The 14,509-nt window shown below is 39.2% G+C and overlaps 1 protein-coding gene across 1 annotated transcript in view; it reads left to right on the top strand.

Annotated features, from left to right (window-relative positions):
* Positions 1 to 14,509, top strand: part of PEX14 (peroxisomal biogenesis factor 14) — a gene marked incomplete at its 5' end in the record, with an annotated part of 37,928 nt that overhangs the window by 11,414 nt on the left and 12,005 nt on the right. Inside the window, one exon of the mRNA XM_010193591.1 lies at positions 11,089 to 11,211. Within this exon, the coding sequence (XP_010191893.1) occupies positions 11,089 to 11,211 (123 nt within the window). The remainder of the gene's footprint in view (positions 1 to 11,088; positions 11,212 to 14,509) is intronic.

Here is a 14,509-nt window from a genome sequence, read left to right as displayed (position 1 = left end):
GGAAAAGAAAAGAATCCGAGTCCTTTTGGTGAACTTCCTCTACCCCTTTAAGGTCTGCCCCTTAAACAGCACCTCAGACTGCTTCCCCTGCAGCAGCCTTCCACCTGTGCCTGGCAGGAGTCCTGTAGTGTGCAAAATTATGTGGAGAGAGAGGGATCTGCAAAGCGCATCCTTGGCCTCTCGTCCTTGACCACAACTCTGAAAAGCTCTTTGAGCACCCCTGTGTAGTGGTGTTGATTGGCCTTTTGGTGCCCTGGAAAGGAGACACATGTTTATGTGTGCCCAGAAGGGAATATCTTCCCATTTTTATTCACTCTCTTTTTATTTGTGAAGGGATTCTTTTGTTTAGGGGATATTTCTTAATCCTGGAACTCCAAGAGCTATCCTTATACATTATGAGTTGATAGTAGCAGCAAGTTTTTCAGCAGCTTCACCTGCTGATCTGACTTAGGTTGTAGGAACGTGCCCATAAATGTTTCTTAATGTTCACTCTGGTTTCTGGGTGAATTCTGTGTAGCCACTTCCCTTTTAACTCCTGGGCTGGCACTCTTGTGAAGCACTGGAAGACAACAGACAGTGTTAAAAAAAGAGATATTTCAGTATTTCAGTTTTGAACATTCAACCCCAATGACTGGATTTTGAGGGCAACATTTGGCCAAAAGGAGAGCGGAGAGATGCCATGTATTTTAGCATCTAGTCAAAGCAAAGCATGCATTTGAGTCCTTGTGTAGTTTGGTGAGAGGTAGATAGCTGGAAGTATTTACAAAGATGATCTACAAGCACAGAAAAAAAGAGGCTAAACTTGTTACTTGAATAAATTATTTGTTGCAAATGCCTTACATAGCTCAAATGCATATAATGTATGTATAGATTCTCAAACCTGTCAGTTAGTCTTTGTACACGGTAATTGTCAGTGTCAGTCTCAAACGTTTTGCAAAGGATATTGTGTCATATTGTTCCTGTTTTACAGATCTAGAAACTGAGGCAGATGGAGGTTAAATGTCCTACACAAGGTCAATAGCAAGGCTGGGAATAGAACCCAAATGTGTCGAGGCTTTTTATTATACTAATAAGGAAACTCTGGAGGTGTGTTTGGCATGGTAATCGGAGCCCTAGAGAACAAGACACAGTTCGTATGTTCTCTGCGTGTCCCGAGGGAGCAATGATGAAACTCCTTTTCTACCTTACCACTCCAGTTCTCCGTGTGTGGTCACCACAGTTTTTTCCACCACTTAACCTCGTTATTTTTAGTATTGTTAGCATTAGTTGTCCTTTGGGTGTTTAATCCAGACTCCTTTCATTTTCTCCAGAACTCTGAAAAGCTATTGAAGGCACACAGGGAGAAAAAAATAACAATAGACAAACCGAAAGATGAAAAATGATCTTTTGAAACTTCTGCTATTTTGTTGACTTGTCCCCTGATGTTTTTTGTCTTCCCTCTTCTTTTATCACGAAGGACACTGCTTGAATGTGTAATCTTGGTTTCTTAAAAGTTCATTTGCTATTGTTTCTTTCTTCTCCACCCAAGATTAACATCCTGTGTGATGACATAGATGGTTGTTGTCTAAAAGGACGCAATGTAACCAACAAAATTTTGAAGGGTGGGTGGAGAAATATTTATACAGTTGTGTTAAAAATTACAAAGTAGGTTTGCCTTTTAAACAGAAGGTATTTCAACACTGTTATTGGCAGCATCAGCCTTTAATTTTACAGGTGGCTAGCTTTGTAGTAGCATTCAGCAAACAATATTTTAATGGCATGTAAAAAAAATTCTCTAAAACAAAAGAAAGAAGAGCGAGGGTGATTTATAATCTGTAATGAATACTTGCTGACATGTCTTTTTATAATAGTGTATTCGCGTCTCTGTCTTGCTGGGGAAGTGCAAACCAGATTTACCTGAAACATTTATACCATAATAATCAAATATGTAGTATTTAGATGATTTTTTCTTAACTGAGCTTATCTTCTCAGTGTGGTGATACCTGCTCCGAAGTGTCTAACGTTGATTCCAGTTAACTGGGTTAGAGGAGCAAAGGCGCTCTATAAGGTTGTGGGGAAGTATTTGTGAGTAAAAGGACTTTGACTCCTGTGTTCATGGTTCCTCACCCAGTGTTAGTTCTTTACATTTCCATATCTTTTTCCATACGTACATCCATGGATTTTTATGTTTTCTTAGAAAAATGCAGCTGTTGCTACTGTTCTCCATGCTCCTTACAGCAACTTCTTGACATAGCGCACTGTTGTACTGCTTATTCAATGTACTTTTCGGATGTGTTCTTCAAACGCTAAAAGTTTATTTAGCACACACTTCATATGATTTTTGTGTGTGTGTGATAAATCTGGACTACTGCATTTGTTTTGTTCCTTTCTAGTGTTTAAAGTTTTGAAAGTAAAAGAGGAAATAAATAATATTGAGGCAAGTTGCTCCTTACATTGCAGTTAATCTCAGTCTGCAGAGGTTACTCTCTAACGGGTACTGTCTAATGGAGAAAATAGCCAGATGCTCTTGTTAGTGTGTCTGGGGCAATCAGTTATTCCAGAGTAATATAAGGAACTGGGAATGGTGCATCAGGACAGAGTTTCTCATTCTTACGTATAAAACTAAGTCATCCTTTGCATATTCTGACAAATCTGGTTAGAGTTCCTTACAATGGCTTAAAATTGTTGTTCTTTTACACGGTTCCTTTGTTTTGAATGCAGAGTTGAGGAGAAAGAGCGTCTGGTTCTAGAACTGCAGGCCAGCCTAGGCCAGTAACAGCAGATCAGCAGTGACTTCTCATCTGGAGTTACTCTGCATTAGTGCCAGTCTGCTAGGTCAGATCGGATACAGACCATGTTCAGGCACATACCACTGGAAGGCCTGGTTATTCTTTGCTGCAATAATAAAGGAGATGTTGAGGTTACAGATGTCGAGTTGACTGCAGATCCTCCAGGCCAGCTCTTTCTACTTCAGTTCAAGTTGTTGGAAATGCAGGTTAAAGTTGGAGTTCCAAAGGTAGATCAAAGCCAGACTTCTGATATTGCCAGTGTTTTACCTTACTCGGATTTAAGACAACCCCTGGCTTTCTCCTTAGAAGCTCCCAAAGATATTGTCACAGATCAAAGAGTAGCCAAAGGCCAATCATTTTGTTACTGTTGCTCAGCAAGCTGCTTAACAACGTATTTTTCTTGTACACAAGTAAATGGATCTGAAGCACAAACATTTTCTGACACTGCTATTTTTAAAATTTGTGGTAAGTTTTGGTAATGAAGTTTAGTTTTCAGGCTTTTGAAGCACCGCGTACCAAATTGATGTACTTTTGGAAATGAACTTGTAGAAGAAATTACTATCCTTTCACCTTTACAGAACATTTTTTGTTGTAGAGCACAGGTTGAGAAAGCTTGGAAACATACCCGTTTAGTGTATCTAATACTTGTTTTCTCTGAATGCATAGTCTTATTTCTAGGGAGGTTATCAGTTGCGGTAACAAATTACGACAGCACTATGGTTACAAGAGTAGTGTCTCTTCCATTATGTGGATTTTCTGCCTTGTACGGTTTCTTTTAAACAAATGTCAGAGCCCTGGTTATGTTCTGTTCCTGATAAACTACCTTGGAATTTACATCCTGGCAAGGAGTCTTCAAAGCCTTCGAGCACCAAGGAAGATTTTAATTTGAAATCTTTTCAAATATGCAGAAGTTTTTGTTCTCTCAATAGTGTCCTCGCATCATGTACTGGCTGAATTGGATGTCCTGTGTTCCAACATTGGCTTCCAGCTTAGTCACATACAGTCTCTTCATCGCTAGCGGTGCAATAGCCAGGTAAACTCTACCATTGCCCACTCAGAGGAGGCTTTTGATCAGGTACTGCTCTGCTTGTATGAGAATAGAAAGGAAAAGCTGAAAGCAGGACACCTAAAATAAAGCCCTTAAATGATGATAAAATAAAATTTCCCCCCATTTTTAGAAGGCAACATTTTTAGTTATGTTACAGAAAGACTTGTTTCTGTCTTTTTTGCTGATCATGGTACTCTTGGAATGACTCTAACAGAAAGGTCTTCAGAACAAAGTACTCAAGATTGAAGTTTCGCTGTGGTTTTGTGTATGTTTGTTGAGTAGGAATTTAGCTGGGCTTTGTTACAAAACTTTTGGCTCTGTAATTCAGGTTCCCGAGGACTTCTGGACATGTCTTGTTTGATTTAGAGTCATGTTGCTGTCTGCCTTTTTTGTAATTTGAACTTTTTGTGAAGCAAAAATTGTGCCTGGTGAATTATACTGCCTGCTACCTGAAGATTTGTTGTAGATTAATTCAAAAACGTCCAAATCCCGTTAAGGCTGTGGTAGCACTGTATCTAATAGGACTTTTGCGTCTCAGAATCTCAAGTCTGAGTCTCATTATGCAGCCACTTCATCCTGCATGTTGTTCCTCATATTCTCCTCTTAGTGCTTTGGCCCTTGAAATATGTAGCTTAGTACCGGGAGTATTTACTTAAGGTATCCCTTCCTATATGGAACAGAGATATAAGCAAGAAGCTTACTTTACATTAGAAGAGGAAGACCTGACCTCTCTTACTACAAGTGAAACTGTATTTTCCCTGCCTTGAAACTACCAGTGAAATACATTTCACACTGACTTATAATGCTGTGATTTATGCTGTGATATGCTTTGTGATATTACAATGTCCTTTTGCCTTTGTGTTTGATTTTTTCCCCTCTAATAAATTTTAGTGGGTGTGTTAGTGAATGGGGATTTTTACCCAAAATGCCCATAGGAGAATGAGGCATTCTCCCTGCTACATCAGAGAAGGAATCCTATGCATTTTCCCCCTCCCATTAATCCTACTGCATTTTTTTTCTGCACCTTTCCTCCTCGTTTTGAAATAGTACTAACAAGGGAGATATTTTTAAGTAGAAAACAACTGGAAGGAAGCATATTTCTCTTTCTCTCGCTCATGTGCATACATGTACATGTTACATACAAACACGAATGAGTGAGCAGAAGCAAATTTTTCATTTTGTATTTTGAACTTCTCATTGACAGAGGACTGAGAAGAAAAGTTGTAGTACTTGTTCCTGTTTTTTCCATTCCAAGACACACTAAGCAAGTAGCTTTCCCTTTCTTATTCAGAGTGAAAATACTTTGATCCAGTTTTCTGAAGACAATACTCATTTCATAAGAATATTTAATCAGTAGAAAATAGGGAGGATTTAGTTTGTTTGTTTAGTATTTAACCAAGTGAATAAGGCAGATTAGGGGAAGGGGGGGTACTGGACCCATAAACAAGGTGATATATAATATTTTTTTTCGTTCTCCTTTTAAATAAATACCGATCAGCTTTATGTTCAGAGACAATAGGAGCCGTTGGCTTAAATTTGCAGTTTACTGTATTTATGGCTGTAATATCAAGGTGCTGCCGTCGTAATTTCATGCCCCAATGAGAAGAGCAAGGTCGAAGCAAATGCTTCCATCGGCATCTGCTAACACACTAACTCATAAACAAGGCCCGGCTGGATCAGGTGGCACGGAATAATACAGGCTAATGAAATACAGCACAGCTTTCCATTACTGTTAGTTTTTACAGTGTCGTCATTACGTGTAATTTATGTTTAAAAAATTCAATTTTATACAAGGCTCTGGGAAATAGGGGTCTGCAGGTCACCCGACGACTTTTAACGGCTCTGAGAGTCCTTATTGCACTCTACTGTTCCAACAAAATGTTAATAATAAATAAAAAAACCCCTCTTTTACTTTTTCTCTGGTTTGCATATCTTGCTCTGTCTTTTTAATTACAAGTGGCTAAGGAGAGTTTGGGGCTCTAGATGATGTCAGGAGCTATCCCCTTTACCTATGCTCCCGGAGGGGGGGTTACTATCTGCTTGCTTTTCTTTTTTCTGTCTATCAATCACCTGGGGTCCTGTAAATGGAGTAAACACAGCTGAGGAGAGGGAGATACTTAACAACCTCTCTCCCAAACCCTCACCCTCTGACATTGCCCTCCTCTCCTCCATTACACTTCATTTTATTATAGACTCCAAAAAGCTTGGCCAGGAAGAGAAACTGCTGCCAGATTTATTTATTTATTTGTATTTGTTATGCCAAAATACTTTTTATTTTAACCTTTTCCTTCCTGGTTGGCTCACTCTAATTCTTAACGTTGTACTGTCAGTCAGGTTTTCCCTTCTTCTTTTAGCGCTGTGCAGCTGAGGTTAGAGCACCTTTATCAGTTGTGATTGCTGCTTAGTCACCTTGATGGGTTAAAGTATATAATGTTTCTTAAAGATTGCAATTGCATAATTAGCAGTCTCGTAGATGAATAATGCTGTAAGAATTCAAAGCCCTTTCAGTAACTTTTTCAAATTACTTTTATTTCTGCATTTTTTGGCCTGACATTTGAGACCAGCCAATTTCCCTTTGATTTTTGGGTTCCTTTACACAAGGTTTGAGTTGGAAGTGCAGCAGCAGGATGTTTACATTGAAATACAGTGTCTTAATGTAAATGAAGGGAAAAAAATCAGAGTCATGTTTCAGAGACCTTAGGTTTTGTTAAAACGTTGGGTTAGACTCGATCTTGTGAATGCCCCATGAGCCAAGATACGTGAAAGAAAATTGATCCAGAGACTATGCCTTTTTGACCTTTTTGAAATATGTTCAGCTAAGCACAGTGTAGTAAATAGGACAAACATTTGATAAAAGAATCGCCCAGCACTGCATGTAACTGACTGAACAGGTGGAATCATTACTCTGGATCCGATCCCAGAAGGTTTTTATGATGATTCTTTTTAAATGTGGCCATGTTCTTTCTGAGCAGAGTTGACTCAGTGGCTTCCAGGAACAGGAGTACACTGTCGTTTCAGGTTGTCTACCAGTAGGTCTTCCTTTTAGTCATATGATACCGTGCACTAACTTCGGGTGGTCACATAGCTTGTTGCAGCTGAATGAGTTGTCCAGTTCTATTTTGTTTTCTTCTCTATAGAAAGTGTGTGTATCTGTGAAGAAAGCAACAACAGATACCACCCCCCTGCCCCGTGCCCCTTGCCTGCCTTTTGTCCCTGCAAAAGGGTATTTGTGGTGATTGCTCCGGGGTGGTCTGTCAGGGTGGTAATAAAGCTGGCTTCGGAAACCCACACAAGGAACTGAATTCTTTCCACCATCTTCCTCTATTATGGCAGAATTCTTCATTTCTTCCTAACCAGACTTTTTTTACCTGAAGCTAATGCTGCCTTCAGGTTGAGAAAATCTTGCATGAATTACTGGATTGAGCAATGCAAGGAGGGATATAATGAAGAAAAAGATATGCTCAGGGGATGGGATGGGAAAAAGAGTTGTCACTGAAATGTCAGAGCCTGTGTCAGAGAAGAAGAAGAAAAAACTTGGTGGCTCATCTAGTTAAGCTCACCTAAGGGTTTTGCATTGCAATTTTGCTACTGTTTTCATCCAGAAAATAGAGAAGATCTATGGTAAAACAACCGATTGGGATTCACATCACCTGAGTTTTGTCTTCTGACTGTCAGAGGTTCAGTTCTGACCTTGGAGCACTTCTCATATCTGTACCTTTCCCTTCTTCCTCATCTGTAAAATATAGATAACAGGCCTCCTCTAAGTACTCCTCTACTGCAGAGTGGTCATAAGAGTAATTGTATTTTGATGTACATGAGGTCCTTATATTAAATAGTAGTAGATATTATAAAACAGCCGAAACAGACAGTAAAGTCTTAAAAGTTCTCGGGAAAAGGAGCTTTTTATATGATACCCAAGGTACAGGCACCAAGAGATGTTTGTGACAACCCATTTTATTCTCGAACTCGCTCTGATTCTGTGTTTGACTACAATTTACAGAGGCTGTGTGATCTCTGACATTTGAGTGGCAGCAGTGACAATCACAAAAGAGGGGCAGCAGGAACCTTTAAGTGCAAAAGAGTCATGGGTGCTGGATTATTCAAATCAACTCCCTGAAGCCTGCAAAGGAAATTTTAAGGCTTTGTGAAAATTATGACTAATTCTTTGCAATGGCTGTGGTGCTGTAGAGGAATGAAATGGATGGCTGGGGGAAGGGAATAGGTTTGCATTCTGTAGGGCTCTGAAGACAGCATCCTTCTCCTGAGCTCAGTCCTTGCTCAGTACCCTCTGCGGTTAGATTATTCCTTGCAGATAGCAATCAACTGGAAGGAAGTGTGTGTCTAATTTGCATGAGATTATTTAAAACAAAAAAAAAAGGTCTGCATTAGTCAGGGTGATGGTAAACAACGCAAAGAGATGCCTTTTATAATATAGCCGTGGCTCAGCTTTCAAAGCCAAATATAATTCACTTACAATTGGCAGTTTCCTTTATTGTTCCTTTTAACCTTTTGCATTCTGCGTGGTCTTGATCTTGCTGCAACTCCAGAAGAACTAAAATGTTTGTTTTCCAAGGTGTCGAGAAGGTGGATTTAGAACAATTCTTCTGTTAAACTGAGGTGATTTTCTGGACATACCTATATGAGTGTTGTATTAGACAAAAAGCTCCAGTTTTCATGGCACTGCTTTTGCATCCAAGGGAGGTGGTATTATTCTGGGGTTACCAGAATGAATGAATGGACCATGGACACTTTTTATATAATGCAGTGATAGAAAGACTGTGATAAAATAAAGCAAGGTGAGATACTGGAAAAGATGTCACTTTGATCTGGTTTAGGAATCTCTGCTTTTCTATATAATAATATAGAAAATTGAATAATTTGGGGCATGGAAAACTCATACTGTGTACATACATGTGTGTAGGTGGTGAATCTCAAAGATATTCAGTCCAAAGAGAATTTTGATGAGTTAGTTACAGTTGTCTGTGGACAGTCTTGGACTATCTTGTACATTTTTGTTAGTGTGTTGAGAAATGACAGCCATGAAGATAGGTATATTTCTGAATCCACAGATGACTCATTGCAGTGCAGACTTACCCTGTTATATATGCATAAGGAATCGGCTCCGGGAGATTATTCTCTTGATGCTTGGAGGCCAAGATGACAGGGCCTTAAAAACATCTTGCTCAGATGAATAAAAAGGTGTTCCAAGGTGATGGCACTCCCAGTCTTCTCCTTGGATAATTAAGAAGGGATGTGGTTGTGATGTTCTTTTGTATAATGCCACCAGTACCATGAACAAGAACGCTTCATAAGGCAGCAGAGTAGTCCAGGGAAGTAACAACAGTTTCAATTTGCACTGCCTTGCGCAGGATTCAGACCAGGAACTCAGATGTGAAAAATTTCCCATCATTCTATCATTCACATCAGCTTTTTCTTCACAGTACAGCAGGGTTTTAACGGAAACAGCGATACTTGAGTCTCCCTAGTTGGCAAGACCAGAATAATCCTAGAAGTGTGTTTTATTTGCCAAAGATTTTAGGTTGTTGGTTGTTTTTTTTTCTCAAACAGGATGAGACTAGAAGGGGCAGTATGGTTAGGAAACAATAAGCTTTGTTTCCTGCTCTTTTTGTAGAACGTAGTAGTGCTGTGGAGTAGATTGGATGGTATCTCACAGGAACTCACAGTATCTCAGATACTCACAGGAACAGGGGAAAGATCTGAATACCAAAAGCACTGTGTTAGTGCTTTACAATATTAAATAACCGTTCTGAGACAGACCTAGTGTATGTATTTCTGGCAATATTGTTTGTGCTACAGATTATTCTGTCTAGACCCGCAGCACGCAGTGAAGTTTAAGATACTGAAAAAATTTCTTGAAACCTAGGTAATATGCCCAGAAGCCTGGCCATTTTCTATATGGTATCTCCCTGTAATGTCAAAAAGAGTAGTGTTTTAAAGGATTAAGTTCAGGAGTTTCACCTACCAGCAGTACTTCATGGATCTCTAGGAGGTGATAAAGAGGAAGTATTCCCCATTTCTCTCCCACTGCTGTCGTATTCGTACCATTTTCCTCACTGTGCTCAGTCCCTACAACAGCTGTGTGAGAATCAAGTGGTTTGTCTCTTCTCTTCTAAATCTCTTTCCTTAAATCTATATTCTCACTTCCAACCTTTCTGAATGCTTTTGCATACACACTGCATATACAGTAAAAGGTCCTGGATCACTTCACGTGTTCCTCATAGCAGGGACACTGGCTTTTTATCTGCTTCGGTGCAGGAGAATAACATAACAAATAATACACAGCTGTCCAGGTCCCACATCGTGGTTGCCATCCAAGGACTAAATTAATCTTCTAGAGAGTGTTTTCTCCTGTTGGAAAAAAATAATCCAGCTGTATTTCCTTCTTCACAGATGCTGGTCATCAGGAATCCTTTAGCTGCTTTTCTTTCTCCTCCTTGTTGGCCAAATCCTTTCCATACGTTGTGGCCAATTACAGATGGTCACCCTGGCATTTCCTGATGGCAGGAGTAACTGCACCAACGTGCACCATGTGTGCAGTGTTACTACAGCTCTGCGTGAAATAAAACCCAGGCTGCCCTAGGGCAATCTCATCATGCAGCAATAGGCCGGGGCAATGCTAAGCTGAAAGTTTGGGCTTGGCCTTGTTTTGATCTGTTTTGTTATAGTTTTATTTCCTCCTTACATTCTGTGTCCCATTCATACTAATCACAGTCAGTCCTGATTTTTTCTTTTTATTTCTGCATTTGTCATAAAATAAAGCAAATTATTCCCGTCTTCGGAAACGATCTAGACTAATTAGTCGTCTAACCCAATAATTAGTTTTTTGTTTCCCTGTCTGTTTTCATGCATTATTGTTAGTTTTTTCCCCTCTTTTTTTTTTTTACACCATTACAGATTAAAATGAGCCACATTTGCAGTTGATGGTATCTTTTTTTCGGGGGAAGAATGGAGAATTGCAATAGAAAGCTACTTCAAAAGCAGCAATAAACTCAAGGATAAATTAAGGAAATTGAATGAGCCACATTTGGAAGCAGCGTTGAGGCTAATATTCTGTCGCTTAAGGTTAAATTGCAACAGAGAAAGAGAGAGGGAGACATTCCAGTGAATCCAAAATTGGGGAGGCATTACTGTTCAAGTCAGTGCCAAAATTCTTTGCAGCTTGAAAGGGTTCTGCCTGGCTTGAGAATTTAATTATGCGTGCATCAAGTGGGTAAAGGTGCTAAACTGATTTCATTTCCTCTGCTCCCCCAGGCCTGACAGATGAAGAAATTGACCTGGCTTTCCAGCAGTCGGGCACAAGCACGGATGAGCCGCAGTCCCCAGGTTCTTCTACACAGCTGGTGCCAACTCAGCCCTCTCACCCTGTGGTGTATAGTAAGTAACACTTCGAAAATAATCTCGTCCTGTTGCTTTCTGCAGTGATTTCTGTAGCAATTTCACAGATTTCTGTGCCAGATCCTAGATTTCAATTCAATACTTTTTGTCAGAATCGGACACCAAATGTTACATCAACACTTCATAGTCGTCGATGGCTGTGACAAGATCATATTACACAAGGAAAATGAGATACAAATGATCATCTGCAAACAAACATCATACATACTAGTCTATGACACCTCTTGACCTGAAGGTGTATAGTCAATACAAATTAGATTCTGACCCACTATAAGGATTTGTAAAAAGCATTTAGTCCATGCAGGACTCAGACTTCCCTCTAGAACTTCAGGTCATGCTTCCTTTCATCAATAGAGTTTTCTATTAAGATCATTAATATATGTTAGAGCTGTTAGATTCTTGTATAGAAAGTGCTGTACAGTCTTTAGTTGTTGCAAGGTCTGTCTTTAGTTATTGCAGCAGTGAAATTTGTTCAATAAACTGTTGGACATCATCACCAAGTTTTGTATTTTAGTTAGAGGACTTATTTTCTTAACTAGTCAGGCAACCGATCAGTTCATGGAATCATAGAGTGTCTCAAGTTGGAAAGGACCCGTAAGGATCATCCTGTCCAACTCCCCGCTCCTCGCAGGACTACCTAAAACTAATCCATTTGACTTAAGTGTGTCATCCAGACACATCTTGAACTCTGACAGTTAAAGCCTTGAACACTTACTTGAAAGAGGTGTATTTTCAGCAGGAACAGCAAGGTAGAAGATAAGATCTTCACAACATAGTCTGTGACTTCCTGTGTGTGAGTTTAAGGTCTGGACAATGGACCCCCAGTATGAATGAGTATTAACAGTGCTGTCAGGTTACAATTAATAATAATAAACAGTTAATAAGGATTCTTAAATTTAACAAGCTTGCTTGCTTCAATCTTAAATAATCTGAAGGGTGACAGCAGAAATTCTGTGTAGGCTGTGTGGATATGATTGTATGATTTTGTGTACAAAATACACTCTCAAAGAATTTTTAAAGTCTCAACCTAATCTGTGTAGACTCAAAATTTACATATATATTTGCATTTTAAAACAAACCTCACAAAAAGTATCTAAGCTCCAAACAATAAAAACCAAAGTACACACCATTAAAAATCCATCAAAAGAAGCTGTTCAGCTCACATGTGTGTCTGGCAGTTTGAAAAGCACTTCACTTACCTGCCAAGTATTAAAGATAGGATTTTGATACTGCTCCTAAACAGTTCTAGTTCAGATATTGACTAATGTAACAGTCCACTTAGGGCTGTGTTTATTAGTTTATGGCAGAGTTCTGCCATTGCTAGAGACAATACTAGACTTGCTTTCTGAGTTTTTAAATACTCTGGTTTGGCACAGTTTGAGAAGAAAAACATTTGTAACGGAGTTGGGCAAAATATTGCCCACACTGTTAACCCTTGCAACTTTATAACTGTTTGGTTTTTTTGCTTTTACTATTTTGACTTTCCTCAAAGCACCAGCTCCCAATTTCTTCTTACTAGATAAGAATCTTAACTAATATTTAAACATCAAAATGTTCCAAGTAGCAGCTCCAACGAGAAGTCTGAAAATATCATTCTGTAATGCTCAGAAATCAAAGGTGAATAAAAATAGCACCAAAGTAAAGCTTTTGTAGGGGTTGTAATTGTAAACTGGTGCTCTAGCCTTGTGATCTGGCTGGTGTTTTGTAAATAATTTGAACCAAAAGCTTTTGCCTGGTAGTCAGTCTTTTTTAGCAGCCTCCAAAATCGGGGAAGTGGTGTCAATAGTTTCATTAGGTATTGTTCTTCCCCTCCGTAGCCATTCTCTGCAGACCTTCTATTTAAGCTTAACCTTTCAATGGACATAGAAAAAGAATAAATAGCTAAATATACATGGTGTTCATTTCACCAGAATATTTGTTTTGATTAGGTGTCATCTGTGCCAAATTCTAGTCCTTCACTGGTGCAGTGAGGGTGGTGGTAATGATGGATCCATCTTTGTGACTCCCTGTTAAGTACTTACTATGGTATCAGAACTGCAAAAATAATACGTGAATTTCTCTAGACCTCTTTCAAGGTGCCTTGTTTGCTGTAGGTTATTTCATCAGCTGGATGCTAATCCTGTAATGAATATTTCTGAATTGGTCCAAATCTGCTCCAGGACAGTTGTTTCTGTGACAGTTTACTAAGTCAGTTTATCTTTCACAGATTTGTCAGGGATTGTCATGTACAGAGAAAGACAGATACTGCTTTTTCTGTCTGTCTGTTATGCTTATCTTCTTACAGAGTATTCATGACACTAGTGTTGGAATGCTTCGAGGTTTGAAGTTCAAAAGTATATCTAAAGGGCTGATGAGATAGGTAGACTGCTGAATCTGTGAGTTGACTCGGTGATGGGAACAACTCATATTGGGAGAGCTTGTATTGAGAAATATTATGAGCTGTATTTGCCTTCCCCAAAGAAGTCATCTGAGTTTCTTGTGAAGCTGCATCTAATCTGCTGGAGTATAGGTCTTGAAGTCTGTGAGCCACTATAGTTTGGTATTTTTGGTTCTTTTCAAGTTTGGTTGTTTTTTTTTTTGTTTTGACACCTCTACACAAAATCAGAAAATCAGAGAGAAACAATTACCCCCCACAGAGCAATAAGGAGAAGCTGTTGAGGAGGGTACTGCGCTGAAGAGCAGTGGCCACTGTCTTAAAAACCCTAATTTCTCTGTGTCCCCATCCCCACAACATGTTGCTGCTTCATGTTTAAAAATTATGTTAAAACTGTGGGTTACGAGTACAGAAGTTCAGGATGGCTTTAGAACCATCTCAAGGGTTCATTCAGCGGGAATGGGGCAAGCAGCCGAGTGGTGACCTTGCCAGCAACTCCAGTGTAAGATGTCCACTCCTGTGAATCAGAGCAGTTCCTTAATGTTCTAATGTTTATTGGAAGTAGCTGTTACCTATGTAAGTAATTTCTTATTCTTTAAGAGTTAACAAGAAAAGCATATTTGTAAGCCTTCAAAGTAGCATAGTTTTTGTATGTTGAACTCCTCCTGGGTTTGGTTTAAGAGAAACAATAATAACTTTTGGGAGGAAGAGACAAGAATTAAGTTAAGTTCCTAGACACTGTATTTTAGCTCAGTACCATCTCTACTATTTCTCCTCCTGTTCTGGAGGAGTAATTCCTTCCCTCCAGTTTGTACTTTTGCCAAGAGGTGTCAAAGCTGCTTTTAAAAAAAAAAAAAGCTTAAAAAAAGCTTGAATTTGATTAATATAGAGAAACAAGACTTT

This window comes from Mesitornis unicolor, unplaced genomic scaffold, assembly GCF_000695765.1.
Source record: "Mesitornis unicolor isolate BGI_N332 unplaced genomic scaffold, ASM69576v1 scaffold33941, whole genome shotgun sequence".
NCBI classification, from domain to species: Eukaryota; Metazoa; Chordata; class Aves; order Mesitornithiformes; family Mesitornithidae; genus Mesitornis; species Mesitornis unicolor.
The sequence above is the reverse complement of the archived record's forward strand: the minus strand, read 5'-3'. Positions and strand labels throughout refer to the sequence as shown.